At 41.2% G+C, this 24,398-nt stretch overlaps 2 protein-coding genes across 3 annotated transcripts in view; one reads left to right on the top strand and one right to left on the bottom strand.

The window, feature by feature from the left end:
- Positions 1–2,435: 2,435 nt before the first annotated feature.
- Positions 2,436–12,548, bottom strand: LOC311144233 (syntaxin-2-like). 2 transcript variants are annotated; one of them, XM_084180237.1, is made up of 11 exons: positions 12,254–12,548; positions 11,887–11,955; positions 11,674–11,773; positions 10,688–10,762; positions 10,428–10,501; positions 10,047–10,155; positions 9,159–9,232; positions 7,232–7,369; positions 7,028–7,138; positions 6,434–6,553; positions 2,443–3,205 (listed from the first exon to the last, which is right to left on the bottom strand). In XM_084180237.1, exons 1-10 carry the CDS (start codon positions 12,281–12,283, stop codon positions 6,458–6,460), a joined length of 876 nt encoding a protein of 291 aa, XP_084036363.1. In that variant the 5' UTR covers positions 12,284–12,548; the 3' UTR covers positions 2,443–3,205; positions 6,434–6,457. The 2 variants fall into 2 exon arrangements, with proteins under 2 accessions (XP_084036364.1, XP_084036363.1); XM_084180238.1 differs by lacking the exon at positions 6,434–6,553 and having other exon boundaries at positions 2,436–3,205; positions 12,254–12,546.
- Positions 12,549–13,833: 1,285 nt separating this feature from the next.
- The window catches only part of LOC311144584 (adhesion G-protein coupled receptor D1-like), a gene marked incomplete at its 5' end in the record, with an annotated part of 70,575 nt that continues 60,010 nt past the window's right edge, over positions 13,834–24,398 (top strand). The window contains 6 exons of the mRNA XM_084180616.1: positions 13,834–13,887; positions 13,976–14,015; positions 14,351–14,467; positions 15,321–15,419; positions 16,010–16,132; positions 16,355–16,531. Coding sequence (XP_084036742.1) covers positions 13,834–13,887; positions 13,976–14,015; positions 14,351–14,467; positions 15,321–15,419; positions 16,010–16,132; positions 16,355–16,531 — 610 coding nt within the window. The remainder of the gene's footprint in view (positions 13,888–13,975; positions 14,016–14,350; positions 14,468–15,320; positions 15,420–16,009; positions 16,133–16,354; positions 16,532–24,398) is intronic.

Below are 24,398 nucleotides of genomic sequence, written 5' to 3'. Positions count from 1 at the left end.
CTTCCATCAGCAAGGGCATTGAAGATGAAACGTGGCTGGGTCTTTCAGCATGACAATGATCCCAAACACACCGCCCAGGCAAAAAAAGGAGTGGCTTCGTAAGAAGCATTTCAAGGTCCTGGAGTGGCCTAGCCAGTCTCCAGATCTCAACCCCATAGAAAATCTTTGGAGGGAGTTGAAAGTCTATGTTGCCCAGCGACAGCCCCAAAACATCATTGCTCTAGAGGAGATCTGCATGGAGGAATGGGCCAAAATACCAGCAACAGTGTGTGAAAACCTTGTGAAGACTTACAGAAAACGTTTGACCTGTGTCATTGCCAACAAAGGGTATATAACAAAGTATTGAGAAACTTTTGTTATTGACCAAATACTTATTTTCCACCATAATTTGCAAATAAATTCATTAAAAATCCTACAATGTGATTTTCTGGATTTTTTTTTCCTCATTTTGTCTGTCATAGTTGACGTGTACCTATGATGAAAATTACAGGCCTCTCTCATCTTTTTAAGTGGGAGAATTTGCACAATTGGTGGCTGACTAAATACTTTTTTCCCCCACTGTATGTAAATAAGATATTTGTTTTTTATTTTTAATACATTTGCAAACATTTCTAAAAACCAGTTTTTGCTTTGTCATTATGGGGTATTGTGTGGAGATTGATGAGGATTTTTTTTTTTTTTTAATCCATTTTAGAATAAGGCTGTAACGTAACAAAATGTGGAAAAAGTCTAGGGTTCTGAATACTTTCCAAATGCACTGTATATGTGTATATGATGGTGTGTATAAACATTATGGACAGTGTATGAATAGAAAAGGAGTGCACAGCAGTAGTTATGTAAGCCTTGACTAGAATACAGTATATACATATGAAGTGGGTAAAAAAATTATGTAAGCATTATTAAAGTGACCAGTGTTTAATGACTATGTACATAGGGCAGCAGTCTCTGGTGGGAACAAGCTTCCATACTAATAGCACTAGTAGTGGACCAGCCTATTGGTTTGTTTGTATATCATATTGTGGTTATTGCACATGTAGCCCTAGATGCATCCATAAAATGAGTCTTCCATGCACTAAACAGGTTTAAAAAGGAAAGTGCTGCTGTAGCCTATCAGAGATGCTGTGGCATGCTATGATTGCAGATCACACAACTCACAAAATTACAGCAACACAATATGAGCTTATGTCCCTTACTTTGGGGTTCTTCTTAAAGCAATAATGGGACTTCATCCACACAATCCAGATTGCTCTCTGAAACTTACCTGATGATTTGTCGCAGTGAAATGCCCAATGCTTTCTGGTCTCATCTTAAGTTGCATATAGTATATACTACAAACTGCAGTCTAACGAATCTGATTGATATACTGTGATTGTAAAAACATAGATGGTCAGACAGAGCTGGGCAATGATCATGTAGCCTATGTAGAGTTCATAAGATCACTTCTCATTTCAATAAACTGGCAACCACATCTGGTGTATGGCATTTGTATACTTTAGCTTGTGTGGAAGTTCACTGACATTTGGCTTTAGGTGCACCTCTGAAGTTTCCCTTTACTCATTTAAAGGCATAAGTATAAACCCTCTGGGGACCTGCCTCCACTTCCTTCACTAATCCTGTTTGCCTGATTACAAAAAAGTCAAGCACTTTGTGCAGACTGCTCGTTAGACCAGAAGTAAACATCACATCCTTTTCTCTCTGTTTTCTCTTCAGCAATTTTCATTTTCAACAGTTTTTTGTTTCCTCAGTAAATGGAAAATAAACAAGTTCCATAATAGAAATACAGTTTTTCATAATCGAGGGCAGGTTATAAATCCAGTAGGGTAATGGTATTTGGTTTAAAAAGCATAGCGTAGAATCCCTTGGATTCTACACATTTTGCCATTGGAGAGATAAAATGTTACTGTTTTAAAGCTAATTTCCTGCAATTCTACACATTCTTCCATGACTTATGCCGTGTTCTTATTATATCTGAGTGACTCAAACGTTATAACAAAATCAATGGGGGCCCCATGACATGACATTTGGGGAATTTTAGATTGTCCCTGACTGTTTAGTTTTTATTTTGGTGATTGATAGTTCTCAAAGATGATCTTATTTAAAAAATATATATATAGCTCCATTATCTTTTCTAGATACTTTATATATGGTTTTCGTTGTTTAAGTTGACCTTGAAAACATTTTACCATCCTGAAGATTATTTTCAAAAAAATATATATTATTTTCTATTTTTTTAATCCTATATTTTGGAGGCCCACCTCTTCTAAATGAATATCGGGAAACACTGGGATCTTATGACAAAATGATATATGTATCAAAAGCTCCACAGACAAAGATCTCAGGAGCGTGTCTTACAAACAATCTGTTCATACAAAGTGCAGACCAAAGTGATAGGTGTAGTAAAAACAAGACACAATAATTGCATCCCAACAGTGAAATGGTTTTCAATCAAAGTATTCATTGGGAGTATATTAATTAGTACACTTAAGTACTACAGTGTTCGGTTCTCTTAAGGCACATTCAGTCATGATCATCACAAGGCAAAAAAGTTACACCTACTTAGCTGTATGGAATCATATCTTGTTCTGATCGTTATACTAAAATGAAAATAATTGACATACAAACAGAAGTTGATAATACAACACAGAGCTAAGAATGAATCACTTTAAAGCGTAGATAAAAAAGGAATAAAATAATTTGGCTAAGTAAAGTTTGAAAGTGACATCTCTCTACTTACCATGTACTATATGGCAGCAGAAGAGGTGTGTCTGTGTGTGTCTATGTAGTTTGCAATACTAGTAATTGTTGACATGTATCCTATGTCAGCCCTGTAGAGACTGTATTCTAGTTACTAGCATTGACAGTACAAAAGGCTACCCTGTATATTTGCAGAAAGGGGGAGGGTTTTCCTAGGAGTAACCATGGCTCTGGGAGTATCCTAAAGCTTCTGTGAGATTGTGCAAGGCCACTGACTCAGTCATTATATGGTGTGAAAAGGAGTAATAGTGTAATAACATGGTGGATACAGATGGATCTATTGTCCTCTGAGAATTGGCGTGCCCGTCTTGGTATTGGAGGCGTAGTTTAACGTTGAGCAGGGTATGATGACTGGAACTTGGCCTCTCATTGGTCAGTCAAACATTGTTGCTATTATGATGACTAAAATGAGGAGACCCAATGCCACACAAATGGCAAGCCAGAACAATTTCTGTGAGTGAGGAAAAGCAAAGAGAAAATTGGTTCACTGTTCATTTAGTACATATCATACCAGAAAGGCACATTTTAACTGACATGGGTGATTCCAGTGTTATGGACATTACATTTGCACGAAATGTCACAACTTTAATGCTTCACAGAATGGACAAAAAATATATAAATGAAGCTTTTGATGTGTATAGTACTATAGTACCCCTTGTGGGGTTTGTATACCCCAAAAAGTAGACTTGTAAATACTAACATGTTGGAGAAGTAAAGCAAATAAGAAATGTTATGGATGTTACATGAAATGGACAAGCTTTTTGGGGAGACTGAACATATTAGCAAAAGTCTATGAGTTTCTAAGTTTTAGGTCAAAACATGGATTGCCATTTCGAAGGAAAGGCGTGGCTGAACACAAAAACAATACATTTTGGAAATATTGTCATTTCCATTATTACTTTAGAGAGGAAAAACAACCGTTATGGATGCCCTTGAGCAAGGCACTTAACCCTAATTGCTCCTGTAAGTCGCTCTGGATAAGAGCGTCTGCTAAATGACTAAAATGTAAATGTAATGTTACACCCTCCGTTATGGATGTTACAGAGTCTGAAATAGACATTCAAATCTTAAAGATTTCTTGCTCAAAATATTTTATAACACATTTGTTGACATTTGGAATGTTTTAAAAATGTCAGCAGAAAGCATAGTACCTTATGATTACATAATTACAGGTAGCCTGAATAGTATACAAGGCCAGGCACCACACCTTAATAGATCTAAAAATAAAAAATAAACAGTACTGCCATATATGAGAAATGCATTTTAGCATATATTTTCCAAGAGAATCTTAGCTAGAACACATATATTTCCAAGATATCAACAATTGATTCGGTATAAGTCTGAAGAATACATCCCAGAACAAGATAGCTAAGAAGCTAAGATATGATCACATCCACAACCGTTATGGCCGTTATTGATATTAGAGATATCATAATGCTGAAAAAGCACACTGACAAAAAGAGAGAAACCAATTATAGACAATATCAAAACTTGATGAAATGTAACTTTACAGAGAAATTTCAAGATGATCCGATCAAAGGTGCAATTTTTACAAAAACTTGTTAAAAACTTTATGGATGTTACATTGCCTGTCCCTGTCACCCCCTTATCGTTACAAGACTGTAGAACATGCAAACAAAACTCAAGACACTTCAATTTGGTCTGTATTGCTTCGCCAGGGTTGTGGGTTCAATTCCCACAGGAGGCCAGTATGAAAAATAAATAAATTATGTATGCACTCACTAACTGTAAGTCGCTCTGGATAAGAGCGTCTGCTAAATGACTAAAATGTAAATGTAATTAACATTCTCATCTTCATAACTAATACTGAGAGACAGCCGTGAGGGAAAAAACAAGCTCTGTGAGCCCTTTCTAAAAGCCATGAAATATGATTGACTGAAAAGCCTCCTGAGAATTGGCCACATACTCTGTTATGTTTCCAATGACATCATCAACCAATTAGTAGGCAATGCCTACTCATAATTGGTTAAAATCACACGAGGCACACCGATGATGTCATTAGAAACAATTATCTTCCTCTATCTCTTTTACTACATTTACTTTTACTACAAAAGCTAGAAACGCACAGGTTTCACATTTGTTGATGTTGGGGTGGTGCTAGAGATGATGAATATGAAGTTGAACAATTGTGAAATTCCCTTTTAATATATATATTTTTATTTATTTAACCTTTATTTAACTAGGCAAGTCAGTTAAGAACAAATTCTTATTTACAATGACGGCCTACACCGGCCAAACCCGGACGACGCTTGGCCAATTGTGCGCCGCCCTATGGGACACCCAATCACGTCCGGTTGTGATACAGCCTGGAATCGAACCAGGGGGTCTGTAGTGACGCCTCAAGCACTGAGATGCAGTGCCTTAGACCGCTGCGCCACTCGGGAGCCCAAATTAAGCCTGAACTCCAATATATAAAGGATATTATGAACGTGGTTTCATTTCAAAATGACTAACTTTATTTGTGCATGCTCAGGTTGACTTTTACATGGAATCGGCCACATATAATTGTCTAGGTGTTCATCTACTAGTTACTAGTAATGTAACTTGGGCAATTTACCCATTACTGTGATTCTCAAATTCTTAAATTCAAAACTGAACGGCAACATCAACTAGGCTTGGGCAGTATACCGTATATACCCGTATACCGGGGTATTTGCAAAAAGCCACGGGATGGTTTTTCAATACCGTCAAAACTATTTCTTAGAAGTTTTTCAATACATTTTAATATTTGTTGCCACTTTTTAAGTTAATACCTGCAGTCAACTTGTACAATACGTTAGGATATAAAGAAGATTGCCTTCTTCATTTCACCTGTCACATTATTTTACATTATGAAGTTTCCAGTCACGTGTTTGTTTGTAAATAGCACAACGGGAGAAAGCGGGAGCTGGTGAGTCCATTGCATTCTATATCTATCGGCGAGTCTCTGTTGTGTGGCGCACATCATGATGAAGTTACACTTGTATGCAATTCACTACTAAATGTTTGCCATCAGATATCTTATAATGACATTCTGCAAGAAGTCAAAGAGCTCTAGAAAAAGTATATGTATAGCTGCCATTTTTTCCCTGTGCTTCCTATTCTCCCCTCTGCTACACATGCTGCTCTTCATTCAGAAAAGCATTCATCACAACTTTGTTCGTTTGCACAATTTATAACTTTATGAGCGGGATTTGCCTGTATTTGCAATTAGTTTGTTTGTTTTCGCTCGTTAGCATTTAGCTAACAGCGTCTTTGTGATTTCGCTATTAGTTTGTGCTAATTGTGTTAGCATTCTGTTAATAGAGGCCAAATGTGCTTTTCTTGCGTTTTTAGTACCCCCTTGTGTGCTATTTACATTTAACATTTTAGTCATTTAGCAGACACTCTTATCCAGAGCGACTTAGTTAGTGAGTGCATACATTTTTCATACTGGCCCCCCGTGGGAATCGAACCCACAACCCTTACGTTGCAAGCGCCATGCTCTACCAACTGAGCTATGACAGTAATACCGTAAATCCCAGGATAAGAGAAGGACGGTATGATGATATGAAAATCTGGATACCGCCCAAGCCTAACATCAACTACTATCAAGTACAGTACCTCATTGTGTTAAAATATGTAAATGGAAGGTGTTGGTGTTGAATGTGATGTTGATGAAATATACAGTAGTAGTTACCTCAGAGAGATAGCAGCACAGGGCTCATACAGGGGATTTGGTTAGTCCAACAGACAGCCCAACAATTAGTGCAATGACAGCAAGCAGGATCAATAGAGCAAAGGCAAAGATGATGAGTTTCTGCCAAGGACAGAAACAAAGTGGTTAGATTAGGTTTAAGGTGCATAACCCAAAACACTACACTGATTTGAGTGAAACCAATACTGTCATATTCAATATTTTGACTTTTAATTTAGACGTTAGATATTAGTGATGGGGGACAAAAATCGATACAGTTACATATCAGGATATTATTAAATAGTGAGCAATAAAATCAGTATTGAATCGCAATAAATATCATATCGGCACCTAAGTATCGTGATACATTTGTATCAAGAGGTCCTTGGCAATTCCCAGCCCTATAAGATATGGCATTTAGACATTCTGTCTGGCATTTTAAATCTTATCAGTATATGATACTGAAATAATATTATTCTTATGACCAAACCATTCAGAGCTGTTGCATTGGTTAAAAGAGTCTAACTTGAGCAGTATTATAGAGTATTATTAGTATATACACCATGTGACCTTCCGTTTGGGGAAAAGGAGACTTACCCTCCGGGATTTTTTCTGGTATCTCACAGCTTTTTTGGTCTCCTCTTTGGCACGGCCTATGTATTCAGCTGCATTGGAGACATTCTTCTCTATGTTGTTGACCATATCCCCCTTTTAGACAACACCACATGAGTTCCATATAGTTTTGACAAAAAACGGAACTAATAATATTCTGGACAGCGTTACAGTACTGCGCAACAGTACCTGATTCTCCACCAGCATGGCCATGTCCATAAACATGGCATGGAGCTCCCTGATGCTGGACTCCAGGCGGATGATATCCTGGTGCCTTGACTCAATCTCATTCAAGGCCTGGCGCGTGATCTGAGAGTCAGAGATAATCTGACGGAGGGGGTGGGAGACAGGACGACAGCAAATGAGACAGTATATTTCATTCAAATACATACAGTGCATTCAGAAAGTTCAGACCCCTTGCCAGCCATATTCAAAAATTTATTAAATTGTTTTTTCCCCCTCATCAATCTACACACAATACCCCATAATGACAAAGCAAAAACAGATTTTTAGAAATGTATGCAAATTTATAAAATAAAATACAACTGAAATATTACATTTACATAAATATTCAGACCCTTTACTCAGTACTTTCTTGAAGCACCTTTGGCAGACCTGTATTTGGGGAGTTTCTCCCATTCTTCTCTGCAGTTCCTCTCAAGCTCTGTCAGGTTGGATGGGGAGCGTCACTGCACAGCTATTTTCAGGTCTCTCCAGAGATGTTAGATCGGGTTCAAGTCCGGGTTCGGGCTGGGCCACTCAAGGACATTCAGAGACTAGTCCCAAAGCCACTCCTGCATTGTCTTGGCTGTGTGCTTAGGGTCGTTGTCATTTTGGAAGGTGAACCTTCGCCCCAGTCTGAGGTCCTGAGCGCTCTGGAGCAGGTTTTCATGAAGGATCTCTCTGTACTTTGCTCTGTTCATCTTTCCCTCGATCCTGACTAGTCTCCCAGTCCCTGCCGCTGAAAGACATCCCCACAGCATGATGCTGCCACCACCATGCTTCACCGTAGGGATGGTGCCAGGTGTCTTCCAGACGTGACGCTTGGCATTCAGGCCAAAGAGTCCAATCTTGGTTTTATCAGACCAGAGAATCTTGTTTCTCATGGTCTTTGAGTCCCTTAGGTGCCTTTTGGCAAACTCCAAGCGGGCTGTTATGTGCCTTTTTACTGAGGTGTGGCTTCCGTCTGGCCACTCTACCATAAAGGCCTGATTGGTGGAGTGCTGCAGAGATGGTTGTCCTTCTGGAAGGTTCTCCCATCTCCACAGAGGAACTCTGGAGTTTTGTCAGAGTGACCATTGGGTTCTTGGTCACCTCCCTGACCAAGGCCCTTCTCCTCCGATTGCTCAGCTTGGCCGGGCGGCCAGCTCTAGGAAGAGTCTTGGTGGTTCCAAACTTCTTCCATTTAAGAATGATGGAGGCCACTGTGTTCTTGGGGACCTTCAATACTTCAGAAATGTTTTGGTACCCTTCCCCAGATCTGTGCAGCGACACAATCCTGACTCAGATCTCTACGGACATATCCTTCAACCTCAAGGCTTGGTTTTTGCTCTGACATGCACTGTCAACTGTGGAACCATATATAGACAGGTGTGTGCCTTTCCAAATCATGTCCAATCAATTGAATTTACCACAGGTGGACTCCAATCAAGTTGTAGAAACATCTCAAGGATGATCAATGGAAACAGGATGCACCTGAGCTCAATTTTGTCATATCAAAGGGTCTGAATACTTATGTAAATAAGGTATTTCTGCTTTTTATTTTTTATAAATCTGCACACATTTCTAAAAAACAGTTTTCGCTTTGTCATTATGGGGTATTGTGTTTAGATTGATGAGGATTTTTATTTATTTAATCCATTCTAGAATAAGGCTGCAATGTAACAAAATGTGGAAAAAGTGAAGGTGTCTGAATACTTTCAGAAAGCACTGTACATATGGGAGGATTGGTGTTCCATTTACACAGAATATTAGTCGTTTTGGAATACTTGCAAACCACAACCTGAGTTATCTTGGTATACTAGATAGTGTTGGTAGTTGTCTGATTTGTCCTGAGAAAATAATGGATGTGAGAAAGTAGCATCAGACAAAGGCTGGAGATTGAGGAGGTACTTACATCAGATGTAAAAATGGATGAGTTGCCACTCTCCAGCATGTCCTCCAGTTCCTCATTGCTAGTCACTCTTCCAGCTATAACCAGGAAAGAAAATACTTTCACCAAACAGGTGCTAAAGCATCAGCAGAAAACATAAAACATGTTCTCTCTTCTCTATGGGGAGAATAGTCTCTGTAGTCACAACCACAGTGTTATGATCTAGGCTATTCCTCAGAGGGACTCAACCCTCACTGCCTAACATGATCAAACCCACTGTGGCTTACAAACAACCTGGGATCATGTAAATACTGTAAGCCCATCCACCCCAGTGAATATATATAACCTATGATCTATGATTACTATACAGCACAGCCATGAGCCCGCCACTGGTCATGTAACCAGCTTCTCTATAGACAGGTATTGAGGCAACACTAACACGGGTAGGCTAGATGTGTGTGTCCTGTGTCAGACTCTTCTCTTCCATCTGGAGTGTACAGTAGTAGAGAGCCTCATTAGGACTATCCTAAGGGACTGGAGGGGTTACAGTTATTTCTGTCATCATCAATTATTCTCATTCCAGACAAATACTCCATATGAACATTACATGGGTTTTTGCCATGGTTTCTTTACAGCAAAACCCTTTACTATCATCCTATATTTTCTGTGGCCGTAGTCTGATTGGTCTAATGGCCTCACTATCCATGCCATGACAATAGACAATAACATACAGTGGAACCGGAATCGTTGCACTATCTGACTATAGACAATAGGTAATCATTGGATAGTTTGATTGGAATTGTGAACACTGTAGCCTGTGTGTTATTATCGTGGGAGAGAAAGCTGCTAGGTGTGGTCGGTTTCCTTTCTGTGTTCCTGTCTGCCCTGCTGCTAGCCCCGTTTGTGACTCACTTATCTCCAGCTGTCTCTGGATCCTTCCTTTGCTTCTCTCCCTAAACGACACTTGAGTCTCGTTGTACTGAGTCATGACATCCACAAACTTCCTGGAGAGCACCGTGTGCTGTGGGGTTAGAGAAAACATAAGGTGAGGAGAGGATAGAGGAAAGAGAGCTTCAACCACTGGCAACAGTAAAGTGGATAAAGGCTCAAACTGTTGAAAGGGTGAGATATCAAACAGCTGTGTCAAAACATGGTGGCAGACATGGTAAACTTATACAGGTATACAGGTAAGTTAGCTTCCAAGTATCTCTCTGTCTTTAACCACAACCTTTAAGAATGTGTCAGCATTCGCAAAAATGTCAGGAATGAGTCTCAGGAAGACTGTTTCCTGACCTGGGTTTTCTGAATGCGGAAATCAACCGAGGCCCTGTTAGAAACATCATCCTTGGGCAGGCTCTGCTCCATAGCTGCAGAGAACAGAAAGAACAGTGATTACAGTAGCTATAACATCACCTCAGACAAATCCTCCACATCTACCTCTCTAAATCTATCAAGCAGCATTTGGGATGAGGCATTTGATCCAGTCATATCAATGACAAAATGACAACAAAAAAGATCCCAAAATGTACTGTACGTCGTGGTGTTAAACTTACATTTTAGTTTAACTCTCACAGAGTTGGCATTGTTTTTGATCTCATTGGTCAACCGGTCAAGTTCATCTTTCATCTCTTTAGGAAATAACAGCGACAGAAAATAAATGCATTATTGCACATTTCCAACATTGTCCTGGACAAATATTAGCATTAATCATATCACTTGGCAACTCTTCTATAACAATAACCTATTCTTCATATTTATACAGATAAGAAACACTACACCTACCACCCACTGGGCAGAAGTCAATTCAACGTCTATTCCACGTTGGTTCAACATAATTACATTGAAATGACGTGGAAACCATGTTGATTCAACCAGTGGATTTGTGGGCAAACAAATATTTACACCCTCTTGGGCCATTCCCAGTTAGTATTATTGTGTAGCAGATGGTTGATACTGTGCTACTCTGGTGGTAATACTGATGCTGCTGCGTTGCATTAGAGAGTCAACTGAGGGCCTTTGTCCATGCAGGCCTTGATTAGCTCCTCATGCCTATTCAGTCTCCACAGTGGATCAACTTTGAACAAGCACAGCGTAACTTGTCCAAGCCCTCAGTAAAATGGCCCTGCTGCTAGAGGGGTCAGACAAAGCCCACCCACAGACTGGCCTGGGAGGGCTGGGCCATGACATTGTTTTCTATACAGGCTTCCGGACACCCAGACATCTATTTGTATTGAGTTGTGTTTCTTCCTGGAAGAGGACAATGATGTTAGAGGAAGTAAGAACGTTTGTTATATTTTTGTTATTATGACTTCAGAAGTCACCATCTAAATACCAAGGCATATATTTAGTCATGCAAAAGTTTTGAATTCAACACTTTAAATTGCTTGAGAAAATAAATGTTGAAAACAAATAGGAGAGGAGCAACATAGCTAGATCTCAAACCACCTTCACATTGGGAATGTGGAGGTATAGTCACCAGTATGACTAATGTTATTACACTATCATTTTGACAGAGGGTTTTGATTGATGATCAACTTACTCTGATCTGGATTGGGTGCAGACAGGATCATGCTGTGCTTCTTCCTCACCTCCTCCACTTTAGAAGATATCTTATCAATCAACCCCCTAACCTCTTCGACCTAAGTCATGCACATACAGTATTTTCAATGTTATTTCAATGCACAGACACTTTTTACAGTAACCATCTAGCTCATCTGAAAACAAACAGTACTGACTGAACCACTGTACTTGCCCTTCTGAAAAACCCTTCCATAAATCCATCTCTGTCAACTGTGACATCCTCCTCTGCCTGTGTCCTGCTCTGTCAAGACAAAAGTGTGAAGACACTGTCCATTGTTAGGGAGTAAAGCCTCTTGCACACTGCCCATATAATGTGAGACTCAGAACTGTGTGAAAAGCAAATAAGTCGACAAGACATTGAAGACAATGATATTATCATGACATGGCATATTATTAGCCTGGCTGACGCGAATCACGTGATGTCAACCAGGGTTGCATTCCCTAGACCTAGAGAATATAAAATAATAAAATAGAATAGAAGGCTACATTAATGCCTGATTAGATCAGTGACATAATATTAGTAGGCTACATGTACTTACTGCGGTTAATTCACCCAACCGGTCCTTCATCACTCAGTTCGATGCGTTTTTGATTGGCTAACGTTAGCTAAATAATGTAACCACTTCTCAACTCCATCGCATCTAGCTAACTTTGCTAGATAGGTCTGAGTTTAACAAACATCAATTTCTATAGCCATGCAATGGGAAAAGTTTATTCTCTTTCAATCATTAGCTAGGGAAGCGTTGTCCAATTCCTCAAAATCAGGCATCAACCAAAATGCACCGTTAGTTCGCTAGCTAACGATCTGGTTGTGGCAGACAACATAATTCACATGAACCTCCTACAAATGTTGGAATGGGAATGGGATACGCCTCTCCTCTGCCAGAGGAGGCTCGCACCCAGCACTACTCCTGTGACAGCAGTTGTTGTTCAAGTTATTGGCCACACAGTGGGGCTGTTTACTAACATACAGTATAATGTGCGGTTGTGCTCGGCCATCTCTCCTCCTGTCCTTTTTCCGCCATGATTCACCTGGTCGCAGGTGATTCCAAATAACCCTGCCTCCAATTTCCAACATGTAAGAACAGTTTATTTTAGACTAGGTTGTAAAAAATAATTATATTTCTATGGTCAGGCCATTAGTCTACAATAGGCCCAAAGGATGAAGAACATGAAACAGGAGTGAAACTCACAATGAGATGCAGGCATCCTGCTGCGATGGATTTTAACTCAGGTATGAGTAGATAGACCTAGGCCTGCCAGTACTAGACGATTGAATGTCGATTTTCCTGAGTATATCGACTTTCAATTCACTCAATCCAATTTAGGTATATCTAAGGAATTCAATTGGGCTTCATATCTGCTTACATCAGTGCACATGAATATGTGGCTTTTCTATTCCCTTCATAAAGATGACTGTTCAAATAAATAGCTTAAAATACAGTCAGCATCCATCCCTATCCATCAGCATCACTGCTCCGTTTTGTTCTGACAAGTCAAAAGGACACAGCGCTGTAATTTATTTTGGTTAAATCTCTTTTTTGTTTAGAAAAAAATATTATTTTTAATTTCAATAGTTTTTGGACAGTAGGCCTATGCGCGCGCCATTATCACTCATTAAGCTATTTACGCACACTAGGCCCCACCTTGAGTTCCAATGCTCTAAAAATGACATCACGTTTTGAATTCCCACATCCAATCGAACAGCCCGAAGAATTCCTCCACTCAGTGCAAACCTAGTATAGACAGACAGCAGAGCGCATCAAGCAACAACAAGTAGCCAAATCCGTCGCTGGAATAGTCCAATATTTCTTATTCTGTATTGAGAGACATGGATTACCAACTTTTGGGGAAATTTTGAATGGACACGCAGTTTATGATTATGATGTCCACCGCTCAGTTGTATTGCAGTTTTACAAAATGTCAGGGAATTAAGTTTTGGGAGAACGTTTTCTTTATTGGAGACATGGACTAATAAATACCCAGAGAAGAAGATTGCTTTTTTTTTTCAGCATCTTGGAATAATGATTTACGCTTTCTGGATCGATCGTTCATTGGGGATTTAAACAACAATAACCAGTATTTTTTGTAATAATCTATTTGTAGTTGTAATCAAGCCATGGAACTATTATTCGAAATTCTGTTTGTAACTACTTTTGTCACTTTGATTCGGGTAATTTAAACAGTTATTTTTTTCATGTCCTTCACCATTATGTGTAGGAAGGCTACTGCAATGTTGAGTTTATTTGATTTATTTACAGGTTAATGGTGAAATAAAGCCAAAGCCATCCAAGCATCCAGGTAAATCGAATTATGCTTTGTTAAATACCTACACCAATAACCTACAGCATATGATGAGTATTATTGGTTATTTAGCTAAATAAATATAATGTTGGGATGATTAATTATTGGTTATGGCTTACCATAAGTCTAATACTCAGTAATAGTGGTTTATTAAGCAATGCAAAATGTGTTTATTGAATGAGATACCCAAACATCAACAATTTAGCTGTATTGTTGATCTTTTTAATCCTAAAAGACACACTGAGCAATGCCAGGAAAATAACTAATTGAAAAAGCATGATTAGGGAGAAGTCCCATCTGGAGCTTTGTTTACCCATGAACTCTCCTTCCAGGCCTGCAGGTCTTGGCCACAGCCTCACACTATTGGCCGCTGGATTCGGTGGACGGGATCCATGGACTGTGGGACCAGATTGGAAACAGACCAGGTCATGTTAATGGAAGTGATATAAGTATGTGCATAGACCTATACTTAGGAATAGAATACCCAGTCTTTTACATTCTTTGTCCGCATGGTCTACAGCTGTTATTCATTCCTCCTCTCAATTCACCTTTTTGCCCGTCTTGCAGCCACCAAGTCCCTGCTTTTAAAGGTGCAGCTGTGTGCAGTGCTCAAATTTGATTACAGTCAAATTTGTAAAACAAACTTACAAAGTAGAGTCAAGATAAGAAGTCTAAAGGCTACTTTACACTCCACTTAACCCTTGCTAATGTACATCAAAGCACTGTGGAGTTATAATAAACAAAATGGGATAAAAAGCTTATCCTTCACCCCCAGGTACATTTGATTTGTACTTTCCAGATTAATGCTAAGACTATTGAATGAGCTGTCTGCTGTTTGCTAAACTGATTTCCAAAAACCTTAATGTATTATTTTAACAATGGAAGCGCCAATAACTTTTCTAAATGCTTCCACAGTTGTATATCATTTGAATAAGCTTAAGCTAGTTTGAAACGTCAAAGTCATTCGGAATGGGATACGTTGTGACTCACAATTGATCATATCAATTGTGAGGCATCAGGTCTAGACTTGAGAACGGTATTTGGAATATTTCCACACAAAATGTGCATTGATCCTAAGAAAAGGGGAAATGATTGATCTGTTCCTCCTTGAGCACTGTTTACTGAGCCCAACATCGCACTTAATCTCATCCCTGCTCACGCACCACATCCCTCACAATGCCTAGTGTCTGTGTTTGTCTCTCACTGGTCAGTTGTGTCCTCTGGTTGTTTTGTGTTATTCATGTGTATGTATGTGAATCACCTTTTTCTCCCTTGTCTGTTTGTTTTCTATGTTTCATCCAGCTCTCCAAATCCACAACCACACTGTGCTCCCTTCCTCCCATAACTCTTCCTCTGTGTATACCAATGACTCTGCCTACACTAACATTTCTGCAACAGTAGGTGAGGAAAATCACTGCTCACTGAAATTCATTTGTGTGTATAGTCAGTCATGCTGCTCTGTCGGTGTTACTGTAGTGCTATCTGTCATGTTAAGGCTATTCAGTCTCCATCGTTTTGTACATGGTGTACCAGCTCACCCAATAGTTGCCATGAGTGTGTCACACACTGTTACCTGAATATGTTGAATTTGTCTGTGTGTGTGAGACAGTGTGTGTAGTCAGGGAGTTGTTTTCTTCATGGGAAAAAGAGCCAAGACTGCAGTGTGTAAATCGTGATTACACAAGCTTCGAGTATGGAGGTTTAGAAATCTGTATCTAGAGTGCTGTAAAGTTGAGCTTGACTATTAACCTCAATACACCAGGACGACTTCGTTTTGTCTACTGACATGATTTAAGGCAGGAGAACATCAAAGATAAATACAGGTCATAGCTTGCTACCATTCAATATGGGGAAACACCCCATATTTGGTGCAGTTCAGAGAATCTGTTCATAAATCTATGATGTTTGCCTATAAAAAAGCCTACTTCAGAGAAAAATCTGCCTCTTTTTCTCATCAGGCAAAATAATGTTGTTATTTCATCCTCCTGTAGACATAGTTGAAGGGATGGTCAACAAGGGCATCTATCTGAATGGAGATAATGGAGGCACCTTTCTCCACTTTGGGAACTACCAGAACTCTTGCATTAGTGACCCCACTCTGTGTGGTCCTGAGGGTGAGTTCTGCCTCCCTCAATCTCCTCTCCCCAACATTCTACACAGTACTGACAATGGAATATTTTCACAAATCATAAGTGACTATCTAATTGGGTAACACAAAAAAATATTTTTCTGCCATTTAATGTAGATCTAAATGTATTACAATTAGCATGATTTGTGGTCTGAAACAATTTTCCCTATTTTTAAATCTCTAATAAATCTATGTTCATGTTTTTCAGGGATTACATTTTCCTTCTTTTGGAAGAACCAGGAGGCAGAGTCACGTTTTGCAATAGCCTCTGGAGGGAAAGTAATCTCCAATGGCTTCTCTGTCTATGCCAATGCCTACGCTGGATACGTAGAGTTCTACACACGAGGCAACTCGAAGAGGTGGAGGGCTAACATCAAAATACCAGGTATTTAAAGGGTTACTTTGGGACTTTGGCAATGAGGCCCTTTATCTACTTCCCAAAGTAGATTAACTCAAGGATTACATTTTTATGTTTCTGCGTGCAGTTTAAAGGAAGTTGCTAACTAGCGCTAGCACAATTGCTAACTAGCGTTAGCCCTTCCATTCATTGCGCTAACACTAGCAGATACCCATAGACTAGTTAGCATTGGCTCGCAAAACTACCTCTAACTTCCTTCACACAGGACACAAAAACATAAAAATGGTATCCACAAATTCATCTGACTCTGGGGAAGTAGATAAAGGGCCTCACTGCCCAAATCCCAAAGTATCTCTTAAAAAAAAAGGAAAACCATTAAGATGAAAAAGTTGATAAAATTCATTATGATTCTAAATAATTATTTAAAAAATATAGTATAAACCTGTCCTCCGATGTGGGTGGTGAAAACAAAACAAAAAAACAAATTACATTCCAGATATTATGCCGGAGTGTCCTGTGGATTTTTATTTATATTCTTTATGAATACATGAGGAATGTATTGTGGTTTTCAATCATGTTTTCATTTTGAACCATAAATGTACATGTTTTGGTTGATTGTAAGCAGATGGCGCTACAATCATCAGCAGATACAGTTGGTCCCAGAGAGATTTTATGGATTCAATGATGGATTACATTTATTCTTTATCTCAAACTATAAATGTGTTACTTTTTACTGGCAAACCTGTTTCCATATTGTTGTGTAACTACAGTGAATACTGAACAGCATTCTAAATACTGCATACGTACGCTATATATACAAAAGTATGTGGACACCCCTTCAAATTAGTGGATTCGGCTGTTGCTGACAGGTGTATAAAATCGAGCACACAGCCATGCAATCTCTATAGACACATTTTTGCAATAGAATGGCCTACTGAAGAGCTCAGTGACTTTCAACGTGGCACCGTCATAGGATGCCACCTTTTCAACAAATCAGTTTGTCAAATTTCTGCCCTGCTAGAGCTGCCCCGGTCAACTGTAAGTGCTGTTATTATGAAGTGGAAACGTCTAGGAGCAATAACGGCTCAGCCGCGAAGTGGTAGGTCACACAAGCTCACAGAACAGGACCGCCGAGTGCTGAAGCACGTAATGCGTAAAAATCATCTGTCCTCGGTTGCACTCACTACCGAGTTCAAAACTACCTCTGGAAGCAACGTCAGCACAATAACTATTCTTCGGGAGCTTCATGAAATGGGTTTCCATGGCCGAGCAGCCGCACACAAGCCTAAGATCACCATGCGCAATGCCAAGCGTCGGCTGGAGTGGTGTAAAGCTCGCCGCCATTGGACTCTGGAGCAATGGAAACGCGTTCTCTGGAGTGATGAATCACACTTCTATCTGGCAGTCCGACGGACGAATATGGGTTTGGCAGATGCCAGGATAACACTAACTTCCCGAATGCATAGTGCCAACTGTAAAATTTGGTGGAGGAGGAATAATGGTCTGGGGCTGTTTTTCATGGTTCGGGCAAGTTACATTTACATATACAATTACGTCATTTAGCAGACGCTCTTATCCAGAGCGACTTACAAATTGGTGCATTCACCTTATGATAGCCATCTTTGCACTCTGGGAGGAGGACACAACGGAGTTGTCAACCGTGATGGCGAGATCATGGAGCGGGCAGTCCTTCCCCGGGAGGAAGAGCAGCTCCGTCTTGCCGAGGTTCAGCTTGAGGTGGTGATCCGACATCCACACTGATATGTCTGCCAGACATGCAGAGATGCGATTCGCCACCTGAAGGGGGAAAGGAGAAGATTAATTGTGTGTCGTCTGCGTAGCAATTATAGGAGAGACCATGTGAGGATATGACAGAGCCAAGTGACTTGGTGTATAGAGAGAATAGGAGAGGGCCTAGAACTGAGCCCTGGGGGACACCAGTGGTGAGAGCACGTGGTGCGGAGACAGATTCTCGCCACGCCACCTGGTAGGAGCGACCTGTCAGGTAGGACGCAATTCAAGAGTGAGCCGCGCCAGAGATGCTCAACTCGGAGAGGGTGGAGAGGAGGATCTGATGGTTCACAGTATCAAAGGCAGCAGATAGGTCTAGAAGGATGAGAGCAGAGGAGAGAGAGTTAGCTTTAGCAGTGCAAAGGAGATCGGAATTATATTAACTAAGCATCTGGGAAAGCGAGAGAGTGGGGCCTCCCTCACGTTTCACTGAAACACTCAAATATAACTCTCCCAACTTCCACTTTAGATTAATAGACTTTAGTTAGTGTCTGGTCTGTTAGCGATGTTACCAAACAGGCTAGTTCTGTCTCTTACCTCTAGTTAGTGTCTGGTCTATTAGTGATGTTACCAAACACACTAGTTCTGTCTCTTGCCTCTAGTTAGCGTCTGGTCTGTTAGCGATGTTACCAAACAGACTAGTTCTGTCTCTTACCTCTAGTTAGTGTCTGGTCTATTAGCGATGTTACCAAACAGACTAATTCTGTCTCTTGCCTCTAGTTAGTGTCTGGTCTATTAGCGATGTTACCAAACAGACTAGTTCTGTCTCTTACCTCTAGTTAGCGTCTGGTCTATTAGCGATGTTACCAAACAGACTAGTTCTGTCTCTTACCTCTAGTTAGTGTCTGGTCTGTTAGTGATGTTACCAAACAGTATGTCACCTACCTAAACAATCACTTAGGTAATATTGGTAATTTATCATCCAATTGCCATCCCTTATTTTTTTATATATTTTTTTAGACTGTCCCTTGCTTCTTTATTGCTCCTCCCACTTCCTGATCTCAATATTAAATAAATGATCTAGGTAATAGCTGTTTCGCATTAGATTGTGCCTTCCTCTGATTACTGCAGCTCATTGCATTAATTTAGTTTCAAATACCAACTTGTTGTTTATTAAAGAATACTAAAAATGAAATTTAAATGACAACATTTGATAATACCTCAATTTACTTCTATCCCGTAAAAGTAATCCAAGATTAGTACAATTGACTAGCAACAGGTATCCCTCATTCAGGGAAAGCTCTCTCTCTCTTCTGTTATTTTATGGTTCAAATCATATATATTATTACCAAATTATAATCTTCTTCACACTTTTCACAGTATTATAAATTACCCTCAACTTAGTACAATAAACTATCTTAATGTCCTCCTCTCATGCCTTTAGAATTTACTAGTGTGGATGATTAATTAACACCAGAAAGACAAAACAGAGTTCAGAGGCAATTGAAATTATTCAACGAACTGTTCCATCCCATAGTATACCAAACATTACCATTATTCTAAATATTTCATAAATGTTACTTATCCCAAGTGTTCATTAAGTCCTCATGACATTCATTCTCATAAGAAATCATATATACCCCAAACTCAGCCAAAACCGAAAAACTCCATAAAATTCACTGTGCGTGCTCCTCCAAGACCTATCACCCTTGACCTGCTGAAAACCCCCCAAAATTGAAACAACAAGGCTTTATAAACATCATACTAGGTGTGTTGTTTTTTGTTTGAAAAACCCGATTTGAAAAACAACAACCACAAATACCCAGGCCCCACTTTAATTTGGTAGCTCACTGCCTAACTTCACTACTGCTCCCCCTCGCCCTGGGCAACATTCCAATGAGATAAGCTAATTCTCTTTCTCCTGGTTATAATTTTGTTAACCTTCAATTACCATCAGTAATCTAAAGATGGTAGTACACACAAAACATGATACAGATATCCCCAGTCCTAACCCATCAATAATTGTTTGTATCAATCTAATTCCTCATAACTAATCCATAAAACCACTCAAAATACCTCGAGTATACAATGATTATTTAATTGATTACCTTAAATCTGCTACATGTGATCTCATCTCAAATGATCCATTATCAATTATTTGATCAATCCCCTAGGAAAATCTGTCTCCCCTTCTATTGTTCCTGTCCCCCCTGTAAATGTCATATTAAATTTTTTAGCCAATACAATCACGATTACATCAAATGTTCCCTCCTTTGGCCATCTAGCCACTATCTTTCTGGTCCTTTTTCTCATTTGTTAGAGATATTACCAATATCTTCACTATTTTCTGGGAACCTTCTCTTCATGATTGCTACTGGTGATCCTGCCATCTCTACTTCTGGTGTGGTCTAATGTCTATATTAGGGTGTAAGGTAAATTATTCCTGTTGTCTTTTTCAGCTAAACGTTTTATATTCCTCAGTTAATGGTATTTTCTCCCTAATATATCTTCATACTCTTCTCTTTCCCTAAATGAGATTTAATCCCTTGCCTTTCCTCTACTATCCTTCTATCATTACTGGATCAATGATAATAACTGTAATAACTATTAATAATAATTGTAATAACTATTTCACATTAAATTGTGCCTTTTTCTGATAATGTTATAATTGTAGCCTATTGCATTACTTTAGTTTAAAATATACGTTTGTTTATTTAACAAATCTAGAACCCACTATAGGTTGGTGCTATTCCCTCAGCATAATAGCTAAAGCTACTTGCATCCCCTGGTCCCCGTAACGAAAATAAATTATCGTTCTAGAATACAATACACCACTGGTGTTAAGCAACCTATCGAATAAAGTAATAACAATTAGAATTTATCAAAGCACTGCCTTTCAGTCAAGTATTCAGACCTCCACTTGAAATCTTACAGCTCAATCTAACTCGCTTGACTGTCTTATTTTATTTTTATTTTTTCTCCCGCTAACCAGAGCCATAAATTATTCTCCTTTGTCCTCAACTCAATTTTCACAGCTCTATCGCCATTTCAGTTCGCTATTCAATTTCTTTAACTGTTCTCTCTGATTAGGCCCTAATTAATAAAACAAATACTTGCTATCGTTGATAAGCATACATTTAATGATATTCCTATCATTTGAACTATCTCTCACCCCTCCCCTTGCTCCTTCCTACACAATGGGGAAGGCGCGGGGACCTTGTAATATATTTTCATAGACCTTTCTAGAATACTTCTACTTAAGCTATCTAATTCAACCTTTCACATTTCTCAATCCACGTAGTAATCTAGGTCTATAGCCCCAATGCGAAAGCTTTACCCACTGTCCCTACCTGTGTTCGAACCCGGGACCCTCTACATACATTGCCAGTCACCCCATACATTCCGCGATGCTTTCAAAGTAAATACTTCCAGTTCATAGAGCAGGCGACGTCACCAAATGAAAACCGCTGTCAGGGTTGAGTGTAGAGGTAACGTGGAATCACACGCAGGACACACAGAGATTCGAAACAGATGTCTTTAGTGAAGTCCGAAAATACAAGCCAAACACGGCAACAGGCCACAGGCGAAACATACGCACACTGGTAAGAACCAAAGTAAATGCGCACAACGTGCAGGACTCTCTCAAACAAAACGAAATACAGAGAGCACAGAACAGCGAACCAACTACTACACGTGACATCGAACAATTACACACAACACCTGACCAAACACAAGAGAACTAAATAGGACGCATAATGAACACTTAACAATGAACAGGTGTAACAAACAGACACAACCAATCAAACATAGAAACATAGAACGGTGGCAGCTAGTACTCCGGAGACGATGACCGCCGAAGCCTGCCCGAACAAGGAGAAGGAGCAGCCTCAGCCGAAACCGTGACAGTACCCCCCCCTTGACGCGCGGCTCCAGCCGTGCGCCGACCCCGGCCTCGGGGACGACCAGGAGGACGCGGAGCAGGGCGCGTAGGATGACCACGATGGAACTCGGTCAGAAGAGACGGGTCTAGGATGTCCCTCCTCGGCACCCAGCACCGCTCCTCCGGGCCGTACCCCTCCCACTCCACAAGATATTGGAGACCCCCCATCCGGCGTCTCGAATCTAGGATGGACCGAACAGTGTACGCCGGAGCCCCCTCGATGTCCAACGGGGGCGGAGGAGTCTCCTCTATCTTATATTATTATATATTATATATATATATTATATCTCATAGTCCTGGAGTGGACCAGCTACCACCGGCCTGAGGAGAGACACATGGAACGAGGGGTTAATATTCTTGTAATCAATGGGCAGTTGTAACCTGTAACACACCTCGTTCAATCTCCTCAGGACTTTAAAAGGCCCCACAAACCGCCGACCCAGCTTCCGGCAGGGCAGGTTGAGGGGCAGGTTTCTGGTTGAGAGCCAGACTCGATCTCCAGGTGCATACACTGGCCCCTCACTGCGGTGGAGATCGGCGCTCGTCTTCTGTCAACGGATGGCTCGCTGCAGATGGATGTGTGCAGCGTTCCACGTCTCCTCCGAGCGCCGCACCCACTCATCCACCACAGGGGCCTCTATCTGGCTCTCATGCCAAGGTGCCAGAACCGGCTGGTACCCTAACACACACTGGAAAGGGGTTAGTTTAGTGGAGGAGTGGCGGAGAGAGTTCTGTGCCATCTCGGCCCAGGGAACATATCTCGCCCACTCCTCCGGCCGGCCCTGGCAATATGACCTCAGAAACCTACCCACATCCTGGTTGACACGTTCGACCTGCCCATTACTCTCCGGGTGGTAACCCGAGGTAAGGCTCACCGAAACCCCCAACCGTTCCATAAACGCTCTCCAGACTCTGGAGGTAAACTGGGGGCCTCGATCAGACACTATATCCTCGGGTACCCCGTAATGCCGGAAGACGTGGGTAAATAGAGCCTCAGCGGTCTGTAGGGCAGTAGGAAGACCCCGGCATGGGAAGGAGATGACAGGCCTTTGAGAACCGATCCACAACGACCAGGATGGTGGTATTCCCCTGTGAGGAGGGAAGGTCTGTAACAAAATCCACCGAGAGGTGAGACCAGGGTCATTGTGGAACGGGCAGGGGTTGTAACTTACCCCTGGGCAAGTGTCTGGGCGCCTTACACTGGGCACACACCGAGCAGGAGGAGACATAAATCCTCACATCCCTGGCTAACGTTGGCCACCAGTACTTTGTGCTAAGGCAGTGCACTGTCCGGCCAATACCTGGATGCCCAGAGGAGGGTGACGTGTGAGCCCAATAAATGAGCCGATCCCGGACCTCGAGCGGGACGTACGTCCGACCCACCGGACACTGTGGAGGGCTAGGGTCGGTGCGTAATGCCCGCTCGATCTCCGTATCGACCTCCCATACCACCGGTGCAACCAGACAAGACTTAGGTAGCATGAGAGTGGGCTCAACGGACCTCTCCTCCGTGTCATACCGCCGAGACAGGGCATCTGCCTTCCCGTTCTGGGACCCAGGGATGTAAGTGATCTTAAACACGAACCGGGCTAGAAACATAGTCCACCGCGCCTGGCGAGGATTCAGTCTCCTAGCTGCCCGAATGTATTCCAGGTTACGGTGGTCAGTCAGAATGAGAAAAGGGTGTTGAGCCCCCTCAAGCCAATGCCTCCACACCTTTAGGGCTTGTACCACGGCTAACAGCTCCCTGTCCCCTACGTCATAATTACGCTCCGCCGGACTGAGCTTTTTCGAATAAAAAGCACAGGGGCGGAGTTTAGGTGGTGTGCCGGACCGTTGTGAGAGAACAGCCCCGATACCGGCTTCAGACGCGTCCACTTCCACTTGGAATGGTAAAGCGGGATCCGGGTGCGCCAGCACTGGAGCCGAGGTAAACAGGTCCTTCAGTCTCCCAAAAGCCCTGTCCGCCTCAGCTGACCACCGCAAGCGCACCGGACCCCCCTTCAGAAGGGACGTTATGGGAGCTGCCACCTGTCCAAAACCCCGGATAAACCTCTGGTAGTAATTCGCAAAACCCAAGAACTGCTGCACCTCTTTAACCGTGGTTGGGGTTTGCCAATTACGCACGGCTGACACACGGTCAACCTCCATCCTCACCCCTGACGCAGACAACTGATAACCCAAAAAGGAGACCGACTCCTGGAAGAACAGACATTTCTCGGC

The sequence above is a fragment of the Coregonus lavaretus genome, assembly GCF_964263955.1.
Source record: "Coregonus lavaretus genome assembly, chromosome: 17".
NCBI lineage: Eukaryota > Metazoa > Chordata > Actinopteri > Salmoniformes > Salmonidae > Coregonus > Coregonus lavaretus.
The sequence above is the reverse complement of the archived record's forward strand: the minus strand, read 5'-3'. Positions and strand labels throughout refer to the sequence as shown.